A 25,451-nucleotide genomic window follows, 5' to 3' on the forward strand; every position below is an offset into this window, starting at 1 on the left:
TATTCCTTCTCTAATAAAAAGAGATACCATTTTGTTTTCGTTTGCATAAGAAAGAATATCAAGCATTTTTCTTTTTTAAATTTAATTAGCCACAATAAAGAAGGAACGTTGCAATGCTACGTGCTACATTAACGACGTCTCTAGAGTAACTGAATGACTGTTCATATAGAAATCGCAGGTATTAGTCTCATACAACAACGCCCCCTATAGCTCGTTGCGATCGCGAATTAAAAAATGCATATACTTTTCTCCACTCTTATAAATGGATGCTAATGCGAACCTTTTAATTGAAATATTAATTTTCGACAACTTAAACCAATAATATACGAAGGAATTAATAATTTAATTGTAAGGTTCACATTAGTTTACATTTATAAAAGTGGAAAAAAGTTTAACTTTTGTATTAAAAATGTGGCAACATATTCGATACGTAAATAGAACGCTTCGCTTTGATATATTTGTCGCTGTTCATCTGGATATGAAGACGAAATTGCAGGACAGGAACACTTTAATTGTCCACTAATCTTCAGATTTCCTGCTATGTTTTAAAAAACTTTATTTGTGAAAACCTTTAGCGTGGCGGACAGCTGGCCGCCTCAGGCGGCTAGTACTTAATAAAAATCTATTTCATAACATTGATCGTTTTATTTTTATTTCAAATTAAAAACACATAGGGTCTTATTTGATCATGCTTCATTACATTTAAAAAAAAGAAGGAAAAAAAACAGATTTCTCTACTGTAGGTGAAAAAACTTATAACGATCTTATTCTGTAATTTAAAAAAAATAGAGTAGTGTTGTTTTTTTTTTGTGCTTTGTTTTCCAAAGTAGCATTGCTAATGGTCCAAGACTGTAAAGCAAAACAGTCAATTTGTTGTAATAACTTTTCTTTTCTTGTAAGCTTTAGTATTTTATTTGAACTGTCTCTTTAAAAGTCATTACTTACTCTACTTATACTCATAGTTAAAAGAAAAAGTATTATTGCCTGAAGCACAAGAGCAAGCAGTTTTTATTTTACGTTTTAGGAACTATTTTTAATTTCGGTACCCTAACATTCTGCATTGTTACTCCCTCGTTGAAATTACCAATTTTTTGTGCTAAAACCGCAGAATTGCGAAGTTCGAAAACACAAAAGTTGAATAATAAAAATAACAAAAAAAAGAAAGTTTTATTTATTGCGTATAAGCTGCAAGTAGATAGAGCTCATAAAATAAGTTCAAAATGTAGAGAAAACAAGGGAAAAATTACAGAACAAGGAAAGAAGGGGGGGGGAATAATAATTGAAATAAAAATAACAAGAAACCGGAAGAAAAAAAACAATCCGAAGAAAAGGACAAAAATTTTAAAAAATCGGGAAAATAAAAGATTCTTCATCAGTACACACGATTATATCCACGAAAAAGAGTGCTTTCTAATATTGTATCAATATAACCAAAGCAAAATATATCAATACAATAGTGTGAGGAGCACTCAACGAATTTTACAAAAAAAAATTACAACATATAAAATAGAACACAATAAGTAAAAATAACACGTAAAAACAGAAAATAAAATATAAAGAAAAAACAGAATGAAACATAAAGCATATTCTATAAAGCGAGTAGCGAATTCAAATGAACTTACATGAACGGGAAATTTTTCAAGAATGATTTAAAATATTTTCCTAACAAGATTTCATTCTTTGCAATCTGGCAATGCACAAACGTTGGAGCTATGTTTGCACAAATGTTGTTTGTATGTATGATATACATAATTATATTGTAATATACATAATACAAAACGTAAATGCTTAGTACACATAATTATGTATTTATAGAATGGGTGTGATGCACACATGTATGGTAGTCTGTATGCAAATGCAATGTTTTGTATGTTCGTATACACAGGCAATATATGTATGAACGTATATGAAAATAATATGTATACGTTTTTATGTACTTAAGTACATACATTGTATAAATTTTCGATAATAGCACATATATACAACGTACGTATGTATATGAAATTGTACGTATTTACGTACAATATGTAAGAATGTTGTTTAAAGGCACAATATATGCACATAGTTACATAAATAAAATGCATGCATGTACATTTATATGTACATCGATATATGTACACGCAAAGTATGTACTTATGTAAAACGTACGTATGTACTTATGTAAAACGTACGTATGTACTTATGTACAACGTACGTATGTACTTATGTACAACGTACGTATGTACTTATCTACAACGTACGTATGTACTTGAATAACAACATACTTTATTAATACTTATGCGCGTGTAATGTGTGGATGTACAAAAAAATAGTTATATGCACAATGTACGCNCAGGGTCATTTCGTCGACAAGGTAATTTCATCGACAGGGTCATTTCGTCGACAAGTCATTTCGTCGACAGGGTCATTTCGTTCATGGTGTCATGCGTAATTCTGAAACTATTTTAGAGATTTAATCTATATATTTTCTATTATTAATTAGAAAAATGCAATTATTGAAATTTTATACTAAAGTAAAATTCTTTATGGCTGTGCAGTGTTCCAATTGGACTAAAAGAAGTTCGCTTTTTAAATTAATTCATAGGTAGTTGAGAAGCGTTTAAACGGTTGATGCATCGAAATCTACTTTTCTATATCTAAATCGTAATAGCTCGACACTTATTTTCGAGATAGGTAAGGATTGCCTTCAGAACATTACCAAGCATTATATCTGGACCGTGGTCAACAGTTAATATAGTGTGACGTTAGCAATCAAATTGTTTTTGATATCAAATTAATAAAATATATTTTTAGAATTAAAAGTAATAAAAATATATTGCAATGAACATTTAGACACTATTTCAAGGAGGGGAAAGCTAAATTCATTGCTGTAAAAATTTTCAAAATTTTTACATAAATTTTAACAAAAACATAGACTTCAGTCGAATTCTCACAGAAATTAAAATAGTCATAGACATAATTATTATATCTGCATAAGTAGAAAAAAAACTCTAGGTTTTTTATAATGGAAAAGTAATTTCTTAATGTTCACTTTAATTGCTTTAATTGCACTAAATTCACTTTAATTGCTTAATTAAACCTTTTGTTCAGCATCTTTAACATTAGGACAGGAATATGCTTATTCGAACAATCGAACTGAGTCTTAGTTTCGTTACTACTATTAGAGATTTCGAAGAACAATAGGAATGCAAACTTGATGTTAAGGTATTTACCGAGGTGATTGTAGATTCCTACAATATTTAAAGTGCTACTCACCTTACCAAAAAGAAGTACACGCGTAACGTCGCAAGAGTGTTAGTGTTTGATCCTCACAAAATGCGTTTTTTCTATGAATAGTAAATTTAATGATAGTATTAATTATTAAATTCTAATCTAATACTATCAAATTATACTATTTTTGAATTATACTATTATTATAAATAAATAATAATAGTATAATTTAATAAGAATATTAATAGTAGTAAATAAATGATGAATTAATTCATTTTTTCTTCGCAGGATTTAAATTAGACACATTTTGTTTAAAAGAAAATTAACAGAAAGTCAAGCCTGGAATTTAAACGTAAACTCTTACTCTACAAAAAAGAAAAGAAAAATCTTGCAATTAAAATTTGACCAATTTTTACTAGTATAATTGCTGAAATTTTTTACTGATTTTCTGAACAGGATGAAAACACAATTTTCAAACATTTACTGACCACTATTAGCACGATTTTTCGCCAATCAAAAGTTTGATTATTTTCGACCTGAACAAGCCAGGAGGTTCAAAACTAAAATACTGAAAAAATTAAAATAAAAAATGTATATATATTTAAAATATCAAGTTTGTTAAGTAGACTACAAATGAGAAAAAAATTTATAAAAATTTTCACGCATAGCAGAAACCACAAGGGCAAAATTTCACAAAAAATTCTATCAACATTCAAAATTCCACATTTTTCGTTTTGGTAACAAAAATTAACATTTCTTTTTCAGAACACATATCAAATATGATATTTAGAAACTATTCCATTTCCGATTACACTTTTTAAAGGACTTTCCTTAGTGCTGGCCTTTAAAATATATACTCTCTCTGCAAATTTTATTTATTTAAATAAATTTTTATTCCCTGGCAAATCGAGAAGAAAAACATTTTAATATTTGAGTAAAAAAACAAGTTTGCTAAACTTTTTTTTAATAAAACATTAATGAGAATAAAATCAGATGCATATGGATAACTCTCCTCAATTATAAACACAAAAGTCAATTTATTTGTTATATCGTAGTAAATTGCGTTTTATTCCCAAATGTTTTAGATCATAAAAACCAATTAAACAAGTTTCCTCCCCTCCTCTGATTTGAAACCATTTTTTATATCATTTCGATTGCATCACATACCATTGTGAGTTTTTTCTTATTTTTTTACATTAACAAAGTTTATTTTATACGGTACAAGAACTTATAAATGTTTAGGGAACATATAGGATAAAATACATATTAAACACCAAAACATTATAAATAATTAATTAAATAAGGAATAAAATAAACTGGGAATGCGAGGTTTGCAATTGCTTTTGCGATGCTAATCTACAATAATGTACATTAAAAATTAATCTTAGAAATAAATGTGTTAAATATGACTAGAAAAAAAATTTGTAATATACAAATTAAATGTGTAAAATACAATTAATGTTTCGTTTTTGCAACGTGATGTGAATAGAGGAGTAGGCAATTTTCAAATAAAATGCTTTTTTCTGTCAACCTCACCATACTATTAGGATTTTGCATCAGGCTAGGATTAAAAAATTTCATCAGAAATATACTAAATTACAAAGAAGTGCAAGGGAAGTGCTAATGTAAAAAATCATAAAACTAGTTTCAAAATTACGCATGACTTTGCCTACAAAATAATCTTTTCTTAATATTGTCGACGAATTGACCCCTGTTGACGAAATGACCTTGTCGACGAAATGACCTTGTCGAGGAAATGACCCTGTCGAGGAAATGACCCTGTCGACGAAATGACTTGTCGACGAAATGACCCTGTCGACGAAGTGGCCTGTCGATGAAACAACCCTGTCGACGAAATGACCTAGTCGATGAAATGGCCTGTCGATGAAGTGGTGTCGATGGAACGGCCTGTCGATGAAGTGATTGTCGATGAAATGAATGCGACCCATTTTATAATCTGCTAGTTTTTGGAAATTTTAAAGATTTTAACTCTTGTTGTAAATTTTTTTTTAATGCATTTTGTTGTGAAAACTTGATTGCATATGTAATATCTTAACTGTGTTTTAAAATTTTATATCATATTATTTATTTTAAAGGAATTTTTTTTTTTTCATTTTGTCTTTTAGGTTTATATGTTCAAGAATCTGGAAATGACTCGATTGAACAGAAATGAAATCAAATCTTCTGAAGTGCTTAAAGGTATTTGCTTAATTAATATTATTTTTGTTTAACATGTTTTAGAAATTCCCAGAACTGTAAATTTTAACTTAAAGTTATTAAGATATATTAAAATTTTAAACAGCGTGATCAAATTTATTTTACTCCTCGTTTTATGATATTCTGGGCAGGATTAGGATTTTGTCTGGAAAAAATCTATTTCTTCCAAGGCTTTGGAAAAACGTGGATAAAATTGAAAAAAGTAAAAATGATTGATGCAAAAGATAAATATTGTAAGAATAGTTTAAATTGAAACATTGGATTCAGCCAGAACCAGAAAGCCATATTTTTTATGACAACTTTTTTTAAAACATAACCATACTCCTATTGTGGGTACTATCTTGCTGAGAAATTCTGGGCTTTAACATGGATAAATATGTTGAATATTTCAAAAATAAATAAGTAATTAATAAATAAATAAAGTATCTTTAATTTTGAGAGATTTTTTCAACCTAGTATTATGAAAACCAAATAATATTATCATATTTTGCGTATATTTATGAGCCCAAACTTATGAGCAGAGTGGGATAATTTTTGAAATTGTCAAAAATTAAATGACAAACTCTGAAAAGTTTTTCTCTGCCTGTTGACATTTTGAACAGCATATAGAACTTTTCCTATAAATGGATAATGCATAAACTAACATCTATAAATAATTAATGCACTTTTACAAAAGTTATAAAATTAGCATATTATTCACTAAAAAATCTTATTTCATGTAAGGGCAACCATGAACATAATTTTTTTTCTTTGTGTTTATATTTGTCAAATTAGATTAAAGTATCTAATCATTTGATTTGAATGAATTGTAAATATTTTTTATAACCAGAGCACGCTCTGATTTTGCAGTATCTTTAAACATTAAAATTGTGCTATTTAAATTTTCAGTTTGTGTCTTAGGCAAACTTACGCAACAAAAAAGATTTGTCACAACAAATTATGCTTCATTACGGCTTACTGCAGCTGAAAGGATCTCTATTAATTTGGCAAGTATAAAAATTAAACTTGACACTTTCCATTAATTAATTTGCATTATAGTTTTCAGTAATCTTTTTTATTAATAAAACCAATTGTTTTCACTACCTTGTGTTAAATATAGATTAATAGCTTAGCTCAGTATAGTCGATTCTGGCGATTGTATTGCATCTAAATTTGAATAATTGATTAAAATTCTGTTATTTTTATCAAGTAATATTGTAGATTTGATTTGAACAAAGTTTTGCCCCTTTCAGCCGTAAAAAGTGTGTGTTTTTTTTTTAATATTTAAGGGAAGATTGTTGCTAAGTAATCAAATCATATCATTAATCAATTTATCCAGAATTAAATCATATATTAAAGTTTTATTTTTAATATCAAAATTTCAAGTAAATTAGATTACAGTCAATTACACAAAACAAGATTAAAATTATATTATTACATTAATTGTTTTACTCTAATTGTGTAAGTTAAATTTTATTAATTAAAATATATAAATTTAATTATTCTTAGACCTGGACTTATCAAAAAAAGCTTGATATACTCAAAACTAATGTCAAAATAGTGTATATTTGACATTTATAGCTCTTTATTTTTTGTACATGTTTGTTTGGATCTATTGTCTAACCCTTTTTGTCAAATAAATTATTTTTTCAAAACTACAAGACATCATGCAGAAAATTGGTAAACATACTAAAGTTAAAGTTATTTTCTAAGTTATTTATCTAGTAAATATATTTTGTAATTATTATAACTTTTATAATAAATTTATTGCTAGATGTTATGTTAAAATAGTATCACATAACTTACTACAGAAAGTTTTAAGTTATTGATTTATTTATTTAATAAACTTTTCTGAGTTATTTATTTTCTTTGACTAGGGTATTGTGTCTTATGAGGATATGCCACCTTTTCTCAAGTAAGTTTGAAGTAAATACTTGATTGTATTATTTTATTGAACTCTTTACTTTTTTTTCTCTCAATGGATCACTGTTATTTATAACATTTACTTGCTGGGGAATTTTCACTAAACTAAATTTGGTTTTCAAAACAAGGAGTTTGTTCTGTAATGTTTCTCTCTTGGCCTTAAATTGACAATAATTATTATCTATGCAATATATCTTTTTTATTATATATCCTTTTTTATCATATATTCTTTTTAATATATATCCTTTTTATTATATATCTTTTTTATTATATATCTTTTTTTATTATATTTTCTCTTTATTATATATCCAGGCCTGTCAACTACCATGCTTTTTGCAGAATATTTTATAGAGTGGTAGACATTTTAAAACCAAAGCTTTCAGAATTTTTGGTAATTTGCCATCATTTTAAAAGCTTCACCACGAAGGACCTGGAACAAAGTGACGTTGCGTATGAACTTTTAAATAATTCATATGTAGTGGTGTGGAAAATAAGTTCAAAGGAATGAAAAATAATACATTAAAGCATAATCTTGGGTAGAACTGGAATAAATTTGTACAAAAAGCATAGAAAGTTGGCAGCCCTGTATATCCTTTTTATTACATATTATATATATTCTTTTTATTATGTATGCAAATAGTTCACAGCTTCATTACTTGAAAGCTATCTCACCTAACTTTATACATTTTGGTGGTCATTCATTTTTAAATTTAATAAATAATTGTTGGTGTGTTTTTTATCAATGGGAGAAATTATTTTATGGTTAAAACTAAAAAGTAACCTAGCTTGAGTTCAGCTCATCTGTTGTCTAATAATGAAATTGATTTCATGCAAATTCGTGTCACATCAGATGAAAGTTAGCGATTCTGGTAGTTAAGAGCAATATTTCCTGTTTGAAATTATCGTCCCTAACTTCATTTATTTTGTTGATTATTTATTTTCGCATATAATAATTAATTACAACTGTAGATGTTTTTTTTATCTCAAAGGAAGACTAATGTAATTTTAATATGTAATTTTTTTCCATTTAAAAAAACTTATTCTTAAATATTTGTACTCTATAAATCAGTTATAAAATGAGCAAAACTTCTGAAATTTGCGTATTCCTCCATTTTTCTAATTTGACGTGTTGTAATAAAATAATAAAACGAAGGAAAAAAATAAAAAGATGGCAAAATTGTAGCAAAAACTGCCCAAAAAATTTATGTAAATTTAAAACTCATTAAAAAGAGATTATTTAAATGTGCTATTTGTAATTTGTGTGTCATAATAATAATATATTCAGAAAATTTGTTATGGAAATGGCACAAATAGAGCATTATTTTTACATCAAAATGCATAATTTTTTTATTCAAAGGTCAAAAGGGGTGTTGTACTATGTAACTGTGCAAGTAGTTAAGGAAAGCATCAACAGTTTTTGTCTTCTAGTTACTTAATATTTTCGGTTATTTTTTAAATGTATTATAATTTAATTTCTAAAAAGTATTTTGATAGATCTTATTGTATTAAATTTTTAAAAAAAAATACATATGCGTAAAAAATAATGAAACTTTTTGTTATAAATTATAGTAAAAATGGTGAACGGTGGGCATTTTTTTGAAAATAAGTGTTCATATTTAGTGATTTATTTAGTGGTGTTAAATGCCATACTTTTTTCTCTTTATCATTTTGATCTTCTGATAGCTAAAAAGGTGTTAATTATTTTTATTCATTTCTTATGTTGTAAAATTCATTAATTTTTAAATATATTTTTGTTCCAGATCTTTTAAAAAGACTCAGAAATTTTCTTGCTATAGCAATTACTTACGAAGTCATCCTCATTTTTACCACAATAGTGATTTCAAAAAGCAAATAGAATCTTTGGGGATTGACCCTTATAGAATATATTCCTTTTGCTCCACTAGAGATGGGTAAGTTTATTAATTTTATTTTTTTCTTGCATTTTGATTTATTCATTCAAAATAATTAAAAATTATGCATTGAATTTTATAGTGCTTGTTTTTAATAAAGTTGTAAGTTTTTTTTTATGGTTCCATTATTTATGTCATGAGCAGCATAACATTGATTATTATTAGGTTGGATGGCAGCTTAAGCTACTATTAATTGATCATGTATACAGTCACAAACATTGTTTAAATTTTTTAAATGACTTTTGAGAGGAATTGTTATAAGGATTGGAGAAATAAATGTTTTTTTATCTAGAATTTTGTTTGTTCATTTTGTTATTTTATTCTATCTAGAATTTTGGTCTACATCGATAGGAAAATGTAAAAAAAATATCTTTTTAAATTGTAATTGTATTTTACTTGTCTTGCGGAAATCGTTTGTGAAAATACTTATTAAAATTAGAGTTAATAAATAAGTTGAGTTGTCAGTAAAATTTTGTTGATACAAATGTTTTCAACTGAAATTTTAACATCTTTTTTTTTAATGAAATATTGTCTATAATTGTGACTGAGTTTACTTCTTTAAATCGAAAATTGCTTAAGAGATTTGATTATAAAGCAATTTCATCCAGCTTAGTTTTTTGTATTTTTTGTGATTATATACATTAAGTAATATGTTGTAATGATCAATGTTAAGCATGTGTACAGGAATATATTGATTTAAATTCCTATATAATTGTTACGTACTGTTATATTTTCTACAAGTATTACATTCACTTTATTCAAACTTTATTCTGATGTACTATTCCAATTCAATATAAAAGTAATTTATACCTTTTTTTTTTCCTTTTTAAAATTGCAACCTATTTTTCTTTTCTGGATTAAATTTAATGTTGTGGATTATTCGGTTCAAACTTTTTATTTATCATGAAAAAAAAAAAAANTTTTTTTTTTTTTTTTTTTTTTTTTTTTTTTTTTTTTTTTTTTTTTTTTAAATTTGATAACAGTGAAGTTAATCTGTCTTTTCAGGTATTATCTTCCTCAAATAATTTTGATATTGCTTGTGGAAAACTATGCATATATATATATTTGTATATTTCTTTATAGACTATCTGTTCCACCTGGCAGATCTACTGATAGTTTAATAAACAATGCCAAAGAAGCTATTCACATTGATGCACAAAATCAGTAAGGATTGTTTTTTATTTTATTAGTTACAATCAATGATAACTTCTTTTTTTAAAAAAAATAATTATGATGAAACAGCTAGTGTCAATGCTTTTACAATGTCATATCAATATAATTCACAATGTCATATCTATTAAGACAATGCCATATAGACTGTCTGTTCCACCTGGCAGATCTACTTATAGTTTTATTTTATATTTTATTGCCAACGTTGAACAGCCGACCCAATTTTGGGTTTACGACTACCAATATTCAACTATGTAGCCTTGTAATTTTTAACTCAGTCCAGAAGACAAGGGAACACCTGGACCAAGTGTTGGGAGAAATTTGCCTCCGTGGAGGACTTCGAGAGGAAAACCTCCCTCAGTTAGCCTGATGGCAAGGGGACTCTAACCTATGATCCGTCTAGCACTGTGGTCGGTGCAAGCCGCATGTGGATTCATATCGACCAACTATTACTAAGATTCGAACCCAGTCCATCTCATTGGAAGGTGAACGCTCTATCTCCTGAGCTATCGCGGCTCAGATTATTGATAGTTTAATAAAAAATCCCAAAGATGCTTTTCACATTGATGCACAAAATGATTGATGCATACGACTTGTAGAGTAAAAAATCTTCTATACACCAATTGTATAAGTAAAGCTGTAGCTATTGGAGAATTAAAAGGATGGTTCTAGACTTTAGTGAGTTCTCTTTGTAATGCATATTTATACATTTTAATCTTTTGCAGTCTAGAAGAAGCTAAAAAATTTGCAGAGAAATTTGAGATCCACACTGCTATTGAAGAATTTGAAAAGAGTGCAAGTTGCTGGCCCGAAAATTACAAACTTTATGAATTACGAGGTAAAATGTAAGCATGAGTTATTTTTACTATTTAAATTTTTAATATGCATAAAATGAAATTCTTTATATTCTTTATTTAGAATAACTATTAATTATGTATTTTTCTTTTTGTGGTGGCTGTTACATAAAGTGATATTGAGGGATTACAAAAGTCCATGTTCTTTTTGAAATCAAAACAAACAGTTCAGTCAAATTAAGCTATAAAAAGGGATAAATCCATTCATTCAAGATAACAAACCAGGACTTATTGGGATTTGTTTATTATCAAGGTGTCATTTAGTTTTCATAAGAATCATATAAAATACAGTGTTTTGTTTTGACATAAAAGGGTGCAGATTTTATTTAATGGTATTTAGACAAATGAGGTATTATTTCATATGCATTCTTTCACCCTGAAATGGTTGTGACCAACCACGATATCAATAGTTTTGACGCTATATGGGTTTTAATTACAAAAGTACAATTTTGTATTTATTGCTCCTTACACAGCTACCAAGACAAGTTGATAACTATTTAACATGTATTTTGTTTCACAGAATCGATTTAGACAGTTGCAAGTCAGTAGGCCTAGTACAGGGGTGGCGAACCTTTATACACCAACGTGCCATTTTTTCTAAAAAATTGTTTAATGAAATCACAGACGTGCCGTCAAATAATTTTGACTTCATGATTTTTGGGAAAATAATGCTAAATACTATCAACTCAAAGCTCTTTATTTACATTGAAAAGAAAATGAATTTTGCAATGTCTCAGTTTTAAGCGTAATTCAACATAAAGTAATATCAGTGGGACTTCTGTTATTACAGATTAAATGACAAGTAGCTTATATTAGGTTGTAAAATATTAGTTTAAGCAGGACTGTTGATGTTTTGCTAGTTATTTATTGTTAGCTTGTTTTTTATGGTTATTGTTTTTTTTTAGCATTAATTAATCTTTTTATTAATATTTGTTTTTTGTAAATTTTAATTTAATTGTTACATATGCTTCATAGTGTAATAACATTTGTGTAAGTACAATTCATGGTGCAATAGCAATTGTGATCGGTGGCGTGCCCAAAATATTGTGTCTCATGCCGTAAATATAATGCGTGCCATTGGTTCGCCATCCCTGACCTAGTAGTTAAAAAGTTACATGGACTTTTATGTATAAATCTACTGTATTTGACTTACTTATTTTCGCATCTTATATTTCTATCTAGTTGCAAAGTAGGCAAATTAGGTACTGTTTCAAATGTTGGTCTTAATCAATCTTAAATTGAATTCAATGAAAAAAGAAATGATTGAACAAACAGTTTAGAATTTATAATGATTTTATGCACCTGGCATTGTTACCAATATTTTGTTATTTTTATCAAGTAATATTGTAGATTCAATTTGAACAGTTTTTTGTTCCTTTCAGCAGAAAAAAATTTGTGTGTTTTTTTTTTTAAATATTGAAGGGAAGATTGTCAATAATTAATCATGTCATTAATCAATTTATCCAGAATTAAACCATATATATTAAAGCTTTATTCTTAATATCAAAACTGGAAGTAAATTATATTGCAGTCAATTACATAAAACAAGACTAAAATCATATTATTACATTAATTGTTTTACACTAATTGTATCAGTTAATACTGTTTTTGGCTTACTTATTTTCACATTTTATATTTCTATTTAGTTGCAATATAGGCAAATTAGGTACTGTTTCAAATGTAGATATTCAATACTAAATTGAATGAATTGAAATAAGAAATGATTGAACAAACAATTTAGAATTTATAATGGTTTTATACACCTAACATTGTTACCTAAATGAGTGAAGCATTATTTCTTACGTATTTTTTTGTTAAATGCAAAATCGAATAAGACCAAACACAAGTAAATAATTAAAAGTAAAAAGTGATATAGGCAAAGTACTAAAATGGACTTACTATTGTTTCGGTTTTACCAGGTCTGGCGGAAAGATTACTACATTTAAGGATTGTAGGTGACACTTTGTGAGTTGTGTTAGGGATATGGCAGTACAGGAGCTATCGATTGATAGTAGTACTACAGTGTGATAGAAAAATAAATGTAAGCAACAAAAAATTGTAAATTGTGATGTTTAAATATTAGTTATCTATAAGCTACATATTGCAAAAAATATTTTTTCAAAAATGAATTGTGTTCTATGTGAAATTCAATTTTAGTGTTCATGGCATTCTCTTTAAAAAGAAAATAGTTGTCAAGTCATTTTTCTCGAAATCTATCCTGAAGTACTTAGATTGTTCTTTCAACTGCACTGCAGAGTATATGTGCTATTTTTGAAACATCCTGGTTGGGTGAGCATAGTGCATTTGATGTAGACGAATCTATTGCTAATGGCAGTTGTGTCATTATTATAATTTAACGAGCATTTCACATTCAGTTTAAACTTAGCCAATAGGATTCTGTTCCAGATAGAAAAACTATTCAATCAATAGATAACAGTAAATGTGCTATTTTCATCAGTCGGAATGATGTTGCGTGGTAAATATGGTGCGTTTGCTGTGGAGGAATATCTTTGCAATGTTTGTTATGTGATTACTACTCAACAAGCTATTTGACTTCGATTTGGATGGAAAACATTTTCTGCACTGAAAAGAAAATCGTCTAGCCGACCTTCTGCAAGCACTTAAGGAGGTAGTAGTTGGAAAAGACTTTATTTGTGTGTTAACAATGAAGGGCTCCATTTATCTTGCATAATTTTTTAACCAAGTAATGTAAAATGGCATACTATTTGTTGTTCAGAAATAAAAGTATTTTTCCTGTATTGTTTTTCGTTTGTATTGTTACTGTGTTTTAAGATATGGTAGCTTTTTGCTGGACTTCGTGTAAACAAGAAGTTTTCTCTGTGTTTAAAAACAAATTGACAGTAGAAAAGTAAAGAGACAAACAAGTGGCGAAAGGTTTTTAAATGTGGCGTAACTACCACTATAAATATTAAATACCAAATCACTAGTATATAAGACATGTTAACTCGATTTTAACTTGAGGTACCCTTTGATAGATGAAGATTGACATAGTCTAAGATTAATTCCCCTGTGGTGTAACTACCACTACAAATATTAAATACCAAATCACTAGTATATAAGACATGTTAACTCGATTCTAACTTGAGGTACTCTTTGATAGATGAAGATTGACATAGTCTAAGATTAATTCCCCTGTGGTGTAACTACCACTAAAAATATTAAATACCAAATCACTTGTATTCAAGACATGTTAACTCGACTCGATCTTGAGGTACCCTTTGCTAGATGAAGGTTGACATAGTCTAGGATTTATTCCTCACGTAAGTTTGCTTAAACCTATTAGAAATCTTAGCAATTACGAGTCTGATTTTTGACTGATACATATCAATAATAAAATTGTTAAAGTTCGTATAAGAGGTTGCTGTATTGCTTGATTAATTTTCTGTAGCTTGAGCCAATAATAGTTGATGGAAATCCATGGTCAATAGCATCCAGGATAATTTTTTAAACTAACTGATTCCCACATCTATCATTCATAAATTCTACTAATATTTAAAACAAAAAGAAATAAAATGAAGTTATTTCATTTTTATAAGAAAAACAGTAACATCTGATGATTAAGAAGAAAATGAGGAACTGTTGGCAGTTTCAGGAAAACGTCTCAAACATCATGCTTGATGTTTATGCTTCACTTTATGAAAATGTTGAAACTTGTTAGATTGTCAACTTAAGAAATGATTGCGGAAGTTGAAAAAATGAAAAGTGATACTGATAGAGGCAATTAAAAAAAAAGGGAACCACAATCAGTACCAACATTTGCACTGTGGCTTGAAGCCTTTGAAAACATGAGAAACTTTAATGATTTTTGAAATGTTTAGAATTTTTTTTAGAAATTCTAGAAGGCTAGATATTAGAATTTTTTTATTTTTAGAACTTTTTTAACGAATTTACAGAAAATTCAACATTCTGTTACAAATGTTGAAATTTTATTGTTTGCACGGAGGAAAAAAAAGAATGTTCAAACCAAATTTTCCAAATATTTTAAATAAATAAGTGTTTTTATTCATTTTTCATTAAAGCATTTATTTTTTCCTATTAAAATTTTTTATATTGATTGCAAATTATTAGCTTTTAAGTAAGTTCATTACTTCTTTATAACCTTTCAACTTCTTATTTATTCTTCTCTTCTTATTCAAGTTATTTCTTGATTTTCAAGTCATTATTTGAAATTTTTATGCTTTTCATGAGAAATTTATTGCTTTAAAAGTAATTACTTTAAAAGTATTATGTATTACTGTTGTACAATTAAAAAGGATAAGATTTCAGAAAATCTGCTCCAAACAATGCTCAAAAATAACAATGATATTAAGTGAATTTTTTCTTCAATTTTTACTTTGTAACATTGATATTTCTATTGGTTTGAAGTATCTGAAATGTGGATTTTTCAGTACTGTTCAAAAATCCATATTTTTGAAGTTATAGGGTGCTTTTAAATTTTTTAAAACAATTTTAATTTATATTTAAAATTTTTAACTGCTTAGTTATGAAAAATTGTGTATTTATTATTTATTTATTAATTATTTTTTTAGGTATCTCGGCATGTGTAAAGGACGTAAGAGGAGGGGATCACTACTCTTCAAAGCTGTGGCTGACTTTGAAACAGCTCTTCATTTAAATCCTAGTGCTCAAGAATCCAAACAGTGTCTGTCGAAGATATTTTTATATCGATCAAAAGGGTACATTTTTTTAAATATTGAATATTAATTAAGTTGCAGATTTTTTAACCTATTAATCATGACATATAAGTTTGGTTGCTTTTCGTAAAATATATCAACAACAGTTCAACTGGTGTGCACATATTTGTTCTGAAATTGTCAAAAGTGTCATGCATCGGCGCTTAAAATGTTTCAAACCAAACCGATTCTGAAAAATGTTCAAAATTTTAAGTACCGTTTTTTAAACTTGTTGAATTTAAAATCTGTATTTTAAAACAGGCAAATTAATTCATTTAAATAATTAAATTTTGAAATACAGTGAATTCACGATAACTCGAAGCTGATAGGACTGACGAAAAACTTCGACATATCGGAAGTTCGACTTACCCTTAGTTTCGGTTTTAAACTTTCAAAATATTGTCGGATCATTTAATTAATGCTTATTAATTACAAATCCTCTAAATGCTTACAATATTTAAGATCATTTTTCTGACAAGCAATTTGCGATAAAACTGTTTGAAGCACTGTGATACCCCGGTCCATCAGCTGCAACTTTGCTGTTGTGTTTGGCGGGAGAAACTGCAAGTTCACTGCTTTCAAATTAGGTAGATCACTATGCGCTGTGCATTTATCCATGAAGAGTATCACTTTTCTTTTTCTAGTGAAGAATTTCCGATCCAATTTTCTTACATAGTCTTCAAATAAAACTGATGTCACCCAAAACTTTTTGTTAGACTTGTAATCCAAAGGATACGTTTTTACATTCTTGAAACATCGGGGATTTCGGTATTTTCCGATAACAAGTAAGGGCAATTTCTCTGTCCCAGACGCATTTCCTCCAACTAGGACAGTCAAACGTTCCTTGCTCATTTTACCCCCTGAGCAGTTTTCATCCTTAAACATCATAGTCTTATTTGGAAGACATTTAAAAAATAAACCCATTTCATCAATATTGAAAACATCATTTTAACTGTATCCTTGAAGTAAATTTGGTAACGTTTCATTTAACCACTGTTCACATACTTCAAGAGGGACAGCTTTAGCTTCTCCATGAAGAGTGCGAAAGACATTGTGTGTGTGTTGCAAAGGAAGGGGCAAGATATCAGCTCCTAGGTTTTTTTTCTTGCTTTAAAAGATCCAAAGAAAATCAAGTTAAAGGGAGTAAAATTTGAGTAATCGAGAATAATTAACATGAAATTGAAAATAAAAGGGTCGGGACCTCATAAAAAAATCGAGTTATAGTAATATTCGAGTTATCGTACTTCGAGTTATAGCGAATTGACTGTAGTTAATACATTTTTAAAACACTATAGTCAATACAATAGAAAAAATATTGAAAAGTCAATGGCTGATAATTTTTCTTTACACTGAATCTAATAAAAATTACGTATTCGCATGGTGACACTCAATAACAGCCCCCCCCCCAAAAAATAGGAGAGATTATAAGCGGAAAGATATCTGCAAACTTTTATATCTGAAAGACTTCTTGGAAAAATGTGCTTCTGCAATCTTAAATTTAAATTAATGTGCCAGTTTTAACAAAACTCTTATAAACTTAAAATTTGGCATCTAAGTTCAATAAAAAAAAATTTCAATGACAAAATGAAACAATAAAAAATAAAGTTAGTTATTTAATAAATTTGGAAATTCTGCATGAATAATTTTCTGTATATTAAACATGGTTAGGAAGTATCGGATCACTTTTCTGTCTGAGCATTAAATGTTTTAACATGTTAATGTTTAACATGTAACTTGTTATACATTGATGTTAATGTATAACAAGATAAATTTTATGTCACTGCAACTATTTGTAAATTATGGAAAATGTGAAAAGAGAGTTTTTTCTATAGAGTGTCCAAGAATTATGGAAATAAGCAAGTGTCTTTAAAAAAAATGCATTGTACTAAAGTTCTGAAAGTACATATAAAAAATATTTCCACGAGTTGTTTTCAACTATACCTATCTATATTCCCAAATTCACCTACTAGGGGAAACTTTTAAAATCATAATTAGAAACCACATTCTTTCTTGCAGATTTGGATTCTGCAGAAATGAATCGACATTGGGCGCATGGGGTTTTGCATTTTTTTTTCACAGATGGTGCTATAATTGCAAATTGATAAAAACAGGTTGCAAGATTGATTGCACAAAAAAAAAAAAATCCTGCCTACTGACCTTAAAATCCTGCCTGCAAAACCAGGCCATGTCAAACATGGCCTTATCAAGGAGTAGTTGACATTGTTAAGTGTATTTTTTTAAAAAAAACATTTCACTAGTTTATTTTTTGAATTTTGATCCAAGATCAATCCCGAAGGTATTTGACCATTTCCTTAGTTTGCGGGCACCTTCCTTAGTTTGTATTTTAACAAATGCAAACAACACTTTCACAATACATTGTTTCATTCTTAGTCTTGTTTTTTACAGGTTATTAAAGAGGAAAGAATTAGAAAATTCAAAGAGAGCTGCAAGTACTGCTTTGAAAATTCTTCCAGAAAATATAGAGGCAGCTGAAATGTTAAAAAAAATTGAGGTGTGTTAATCTTAAAGAGTTAGATTTTTTTTATATAAATATTATTTGGTAAGCTCCATAAATCTAAATTAATTTCTCTCAACAAATCACAAAGAAAATTTTGCAATTCATGTTTTTTTTTAACAAAACAAAAATATTTTTGGTGAATATTGCATGTATGATTTCAATTTTTCGGAACTTGATGTGAAAACATTTATTGAGTAACACAAAGAGAAAAATAAATAAATAAACATAGAAAAAAATTACTGTATAACCATTTAGCCTAACTGATTCTTGTGAAATTTTTGTGTTTTTAATCAAAATTGTGAAATTTTAAGGCCAGTTTTCATAGAAGAGATTCCTTGATTTGAAAAAAAAAAAAAAAAATTCTATCTATAATGTCCTTGTAGATTGGCCACTTTTGCCATGTTTAAATATTACTCCAGAAAAAAAAAACTTGAAAAAGCAGGCACCATAGTGTGCACTGTACATTTAAAATCATTTCCATAAAAAAAGACCCTTCTAAAAACTATGATCATAAGAGTCACTTATGAAGCATAGTACTGGATCTTGTTTTTTTTCCTTGTATTTTTATTAAACATTATGTACCTTTTTTGTATAATTGTTTTAAAGGAATAATTTATTATTATTTTTTTATTTGTTAGATGCACAAAAAACCATGTTATATTGTTGATGAAGACTCTGTGGATCTTCAAACTCTTGAGAGGCAAAAAATGTTGATCAAACAGAAGTTGAAAAAGGAACGAGTGTCATAAATTCCCCTGACAATTTTTAATTTTTGCTACTACTATTTATTTATTTTCTTTACACAGAAACTTTTTACTTTTTATCCTTTACAGAATGTATTTTTTATCAAAATTTAATGATGTGATATTGTATTTTACAAATGCATTTATGAAACTGATCAAGTGAAATGTCAGTGTGTGATGAAAAAATAATATTAGCTATGAAATAATTTTATTGACTTAAATGAAAGTTTTATTGACTTAAAAGCATGTTCATTTTATTTGAGTTTTTTTTTTTCTTCTTCAATATCTTCTGTATGCGCTGAGTACGCTGTTGTTTTGGGATATCTGTTTTTTTTTCCCGAAACATTTATTTATTGCTTTAAATGTTATACTTGTATTTGGATACAAGTCATTGTCTCATTATTAATTTTGATTATTTCATTGTGATTACCTTATTTAAAATTTGGTGATGCCAATCTGTTTCAGGTCAACCTCACATAGTTTGACCTTTGAACCTATAAGGTTATTGCATTACATCTCTGTTTTGTATTTGTACTACCGCTTTTCGTAAATGATCGCGTTCCCCTTAATTTTATTAACTCATTTATATTCTATTTTGGGCTTTAATTTGTTTGTTATTTACTTCGAAATCGATAATTTTTGCTCTATTCAAATAACTGATATATTAAATATCCAAATACAATTTTATTCTATTTCAATATTTTTCTATTATTATTATTGAGTTCCTACCTATTATATTTTTGAAACCTTTAAATCTTTAACTCAACCCGTCTTAAATATATTGATTAATTTACAAGAATTAATTGTTTTATTTTTTAAATATAACAGATTGTTTTTACTATTTTTAGTTGGATACACGTTTTGCTGTCTAATTTGTATAAAACTACGAGAAAAATCGTATGATTAATAATATTGCGGGAAAACTTAAATTCATAATTTTAATTGTAATATAATCGTCTTTTGCATGACAGCCTTCTTCAAGGACTTCTGATGAAGATTCCCTCGGGAAAACCTTATTTTGGATCTGGGCTACTAGTCTTTTATTCCACCTCTTCAACTGGTGTTACAAGTTTGCAGTAGTGGGAGGGCTTGTATGTTCCAAAAACCCACTGATGTGCCTAGGACCCATTATTTTATTTTTAACCGTAGTTGAACAGCCGAACCAATTTTCTGGGTTTACAACTACTAATGCTCAACTCCGTAGCCTTGTAATTTTGAACCCTATCCAGAAGACTAGGGAATTCCTGGATCAAGTATTGGGACAAATTTGCCTTCATGGAGGACTTTTTGAGGGAACTGACCAGCATTTGCGTTACATGGAGAGGAAAACCACGAAAGCCTCCTGCAGCTATATTTTCAGCAAGATAAATAGGTATAAATCAAACATTTTATTCATCACTCATAAAACCTTTGTAACCTCTGAACAATGAGTCCTATGATCTTGGTTTTAATCTAATTCAGATCAACTTTAAAAAACTTCAAGTAGACAATACTTTGTGTGATAGCTACTAGGTAGACAGGAAGCAATATCAACATCAGGTACAATTAAATAACAACATCAGGTACAGTTAATGGGTATAAATCAAAAAATGTGTTTTTTTTTTCTAAAACACTTCTAGTTTCCTGTATCTATTATTTCTTATTGACTCAGATTTAATCTTATTTAGTTCTCAGTGTAATACAAAAAATGCATAGGAAACAATGCATTAATTGAATATATATATATCAGTTTCAAAGGTTCTGCCTAATTTTACTGTTCTAATATGACTGGAACAAAGAAGCATAATTTTCTATAATGTCATACAATGAAGGCGCAATGGCTCAGGGGATAGAGCATTCGCCTTCCAATGAGATTAACCGGGTTCAAATCCCAGTGCTGGATGATCGATACAAATTCTACATCTGGCTTGCTCTGACCACAGTGCTAATGTGAGATATCCTCTGTGGTAAACAGATCATGGGTAAGAGTCCCCTTGCTGGAAATTAAATGCAAATTATTTCCAGCAAAACATCCTCCACGAAGACAAATTTCTCTAAATACATGATTCAGGAGTTCCCCCGTCTTCTGGATTGGGTTCAAAGGTTACAGAGTTGAACATTAGTAGTTTTACACTCAAATTTGGGTTCGCTGACAGTTATAAAATATCATACAATGATTTATTAGATCTCGTTTTTATTGAAATAGGGCAAAAATTCATTTACAATGAGTATAAATGATATTTTTTCTCTTCAATTCTGTTATACATAGATAATATAAATGTCTTTTGGTTCAGAAGCTTTTCTTTTGAAATATTCATTCTGATGTATAAATTAAATTTTTTTTTCTTTTTATCCTATTGTACATATGAAAGATAAATATCTTTAAGTTAGGAAGTTTTTTTTCCCCGTAATCTTTTGTTCTATGTTTTAATTTAAGATGAAAATCACAGGAAATTCTAGATTCATTTGTGTCCCAGATGTTAAATTTCTATAGTCTTGTACCACATAATTAGATGATCACCATGCATCAGTTTAACTTCATCAGGACCTAAAAGGGGATAATAAAATTATTAATTGATATGGAGTATAATTCATAAGGTGTTTAGAATATTATAGTTTGGAATTATGGTTGCCAATCAGGGTTCGTGATTTTTTTGATTTTTTTTAAAAAAATCAAAAAAATCGGATTATTTTGATTTAAATCGGATTTTTTTGATTTAAATCAGATTTTTTTTTTTTTATTTAAATACACTATAAAAGCTTTAATTTACGATCAAAAAAACTTTATAAATGTTTAATCAAAATTAAATTAATATTAAAACTATATTATAACAATATTTTAGAAGCTCTAACTTACTAAAATAATTTTTCATTAATGCATAGCGACCATTTTGATACAAAGGCATGATTGAAATTAAAAGACAAGATAAAATAGATAATTTAAAGAATACTACTTTAACTAATAATACAAAGTTTCAATTAGCACAGCATAATTTTAATTTAAAATTGTGATCTCTTTTTTTTCTCATGATTTATAAAATGGCAAAATAAATGCAATAGATTGTGTTTATAAATGTTGTTATTCATCAAAAAATAAATATTCAATCTATATATTTTTATGTTAAAATATTCATTTTTAATCCTTTATCAAAATACATAAGTTAAGCTAAAAAACATTTTTAAAAAAATCTATGTACTCATTGGAATTTTTTTTCACAAAAGAAAATCTGATAATTTCAAAGATACCGTAAACATATTGAGAAGAAAAATAAAAACCAGTTAATAACCCTACTGCTTCAAATAGACTTTGATAGGGAAGAATGACACTATATCAGGAAAAAAATATCTGAACTCAGCTTTTTTTTTTTTTTTCTATTTTTGGCATATTAAGGTAATTTCTTTTTAATATAACCTCAAGCTTTGGAAATATAGAAATTTCCATCAATAAACTATAATGTAGATTTGAATTTCATGCTTTTTTAATCAAAAGGTAGAATTTTAATTAACATTTGCTTTTTGAAAAAAAAGCATGTTTATTTACTTTCTACAGCTATGCAAGTCTATATTAAGACAGCATTAAATATTTACTTTAATCTGTACTTTCAATGTTAAGAATCAAAAGATTTTTAAACATGTAATTTTAAATGTGTTTAACACACTCCAAGAAAGAAAGTAATTTCGTTAACTAAAATTAATTAATGCAGCAATTTATTTAAAATAAATTTTAAAACTAAGAAAAGAAAATAATAAAAGTATCAATAATTTAAAGCACTGTTTTTTAACTTTTAAAATCAATATAATATATATATAAAAATCAGTTGATTTAAATCAATGATTTTTTTAAAAAAATCATTTGATTTTAATCATGATTTAAATCGTGATTTAAATCAACGAACCCTGTTGCCAATGCCCTCACATTTTTCGAGAAATTTTATTTTTATATTTAAAGCAGCATAATTATTTATAACAATTCGTAATGTATAATTATTAGTTTGGTAACTACATTGAACCCTGTAATAATGAACTGTCTGGTTTGAAATGGTTTTATTTCTGGTTTAATTTTGTGCAATTTATTATTAAGTTCAGTATTTTAGTTTAGTTGTTTGAGCTGCGTTAGAGAGTCTGTCACCAAATTTTGAATGCCATAGAAATCATACCTTTTACTACAGGGGGAGTCTTCGTATTAAATGATTGTATTAATGTATGGTATAATGTATTAAATGTTCTCACAATGTATTAAATGTTCACGTTGTTTGAGCTGCGTTGGAGAGTCTGTCACCAAATTTTGAATGCCATAGAAATCATACCTATTACTACAGGGGGAGTCTTCGTATTAAATGATTGTATTAATGTATGGTATAATGTAATAAATGTTCTCACAATGTAAAATCTTGTATTAATGTATTAAATTATCTGGGTTTATATCCTTTTCTTCAACAATAGTACATTTGAATGAGATAAACGAAAATCCTGGTGGAGTGCGTGATTTGGAAGAAAAATTAGAGGATAAATACTGTACTTAAACATTCTCAAAATGTTAAAGGATAATGCAGCATAATCAAACATTCATTATAGAGGTGCAAATTCAATCCTCAGATCTACAAACTTCTACTTCAGTACACTTTAACACTTGTCTTGACCGGCATATAGAGATACTGATAAACGTATGATGTTTTATTGTGCTGGCACAGCGATTATACTTTTCGGTTGACAGCCCTGAGATCACTATTACAGGATTTATATCAGCGCGTTAAACCACTTCTCAGTCTGATCAGTTTTAACATCCTAATATATTTACTTCATTTTGCAAATACATTTATTTGGTAGATAGATATTAATAAAAACATTTTGATTCCTTGATTTTTCTTTACCACTTTCTTAATTTTACCTGGTTGTAGCTACCCTGTTATACCAATTAGATATTTCCTACCACTGTCTACCTCTTTAGCTTTGAGTAGATTGATTTTTAGATTTAAATATTAATATTTGCATTTTTAATATATTAATTGTTAAACAAAGATATCTTGTTTCCCCAAAATAAATCTTTATAAAGAACCATGCTTTTAAAAGGATGCTTATCATAAATGGGTTAAACAAAGAATATGGTACTATATTTATAACAGAGTATAAACGAAATTTAAAAATCACTTTTTTAAGCATAGTAATTTAAAATATAAAGACATGTTACCCTTATTAAAGTAAGGAATAAGTGGTTTTCTGCTATTAGAGCCCAAATATAGAAGCCAGAACTTTCCATTTTCGGGGTTGTTTGGTATTTGTGAGATTTCTTGCACATACATTTTGCCAGATACACTTTTCCAAAGAAATCTGGTAAATAAAAAGTATGGTACTCATTTATTACATTAGAAAAAAAAAAATTCCTGTTTCATGAAATTTAAAAAAAAAAAAATGTTAGATACTTATGTATTGCTAAGTTCAAATCTGCAACCGATTTCTCTCTCGAAGCTCTAGTTTTTTTTTTCTAATAATATTTTTAATTAATTTTTTTTTGTTTAAATGTTTAGTTTAAAATTTTATGGATGGGTGGTCTAATGTAAACAATAACAAGCGTCCTTAAACCAGAAGAAATTTATAAAATTTCCGGTGTATCCCTCCGCTTATGTTATGACTACGAGGCGATGTGTGAACAAGCCTAATATTCTATGCAGTTTTGTTATTGTAATTTGGGTTCAAATCTAAACATTCATAAGAGCTTTCAGAAATGTATTGATTCTCAGAGGTCGTAAGGCCAAAAAAAATTTTGGAAAGTTTATATCTCATTGTGAATAATTCTTAATGTTTGCCATGTTTTGCATTTTATCCCTTATTTGGCTACATTTAAATAAAATGTCTTTAAAAATATCTTTTTAAATTAGCCTTATTAGAAAATATTCTAATGATTATAATATTATTATGATAATGCTGAAGTTTAAAGGCTGAAAGAAAGAACTCGGTACATGTGAAATATACTATTAAATTTTTTTTNAATAATATGATGGCGCGTTTTTTCAATCTGCGGCGTAAAAATATATCGGAAGCAGTAACCCGGAAGTCTTGAAAGAGCAATTTTACCACTAGCGCCACCACCCTTAGCTTTACAAGATCACCCATCCATATGCAACAGGGTGTCGCACAAATGCTGCGAGAAACTTCTCGGGGAGTAAAGGCACATCAACAAGACTAGATCTGCATAGGAACCCATGCCCGGAAATGTCATTTGCCGCTAGAGGTGCTCACTATTTTGTACTGTTTCT

General features: G+C 28.0%; 2 protein-coding genes across 5 annotated transcripts in view; one reads left to right on the top strand and one right to left on the bottom strand.

Annotated features, from left to right (window-relative positions):
• The window catches only part of LOC107446007 (uncharacterized), a 33,217-nt gene extending 13,756 nt beyond the window's left edge, over positions 1–19,461 (top strand). For 2 of the 3 annotated variants that reach the window (XM_016060538.3, XM_043050473.1), the window contains 9 exons: positions 5,337–5,409; positions 6,316–6,413; positions 7,284–7,321; positions 9,090–9,239; positions 10,323–10,403; positions 11,135–11,254; positions 15,814–15,960; positions 18,364–18,469; positions 19,114–19,461. In XM_016060538.3, the coding sequence (XP_015916024.1) occupies positions 5,337–5,409; positions 6,316–6,413; positions 7,284–7,321; positions 9,090–9,239; positions 10,323–10,403; positions 11,135–11,254; positions 15,814–15,960; positions 18,364–18,469; positions 19,114–19,224 (924 nt within the window). In that variant the 3' untranslated portion in view covers positions 19,225–19,461. The remainder of the gene's footprint in view (positions 1–5,336; positions 5,410–6,315; positions 6,414–7,283; positions 7,322–9,089; positions 9,240–10,322; positions 10,404–11,134; positions 11,255–15,813; positions 15,961–18,363; positions 18,470–19,113) is intronic. The other variant, XR_001584340.3, reaches the window with a different exon arrangement.
• A 1,913-nt stretch (positions 19,462–21,374) lies between these two features.
• LOC107446006 (uncharacterized protein CG3556) overlaps positions 21,375–25,451 on the bottom strand; it is a 28,254-nt gene continuing 24,177 nt past the window's right edge. For both annotated transcript variants that reach the window (XM_016060537.4, XM_043050472.2), the window contains exons 9-10: positions 24,386–24,525; positions 21,375–21,745 (exon numbers count right to left, since the gene is read on the bottom strand). In XM_016060537.4, the coding sequence (XP_015916023.2) occupies positions 21,678–21,745; positions 24,386–24,525 (208 nt within the window). In that variant the 3' untranslated portion in view covers positions 21,375–21,677. The remainder of the gene's footprint in view (positions 21,746–24,385; positions 24,526–25,451) is intronic.

The sequence above is a fragment of the Parasteatoda tepidariorum genome, chromosome 10 (genome assembly GCF_043381705.1).
Source record: "Parasteatoda tepidariorum isolate YZ-2023 chromosome 10, CAS_Ptep_4.0, whole genome shotgun sequence".
NCBI classification, from domain to species: Eukaryota; Metazoa; Arthropoda; class Arachnida; order Araneae; family Theridiidae; genus Parasteatoda; species Parasteatoda tepidariorum.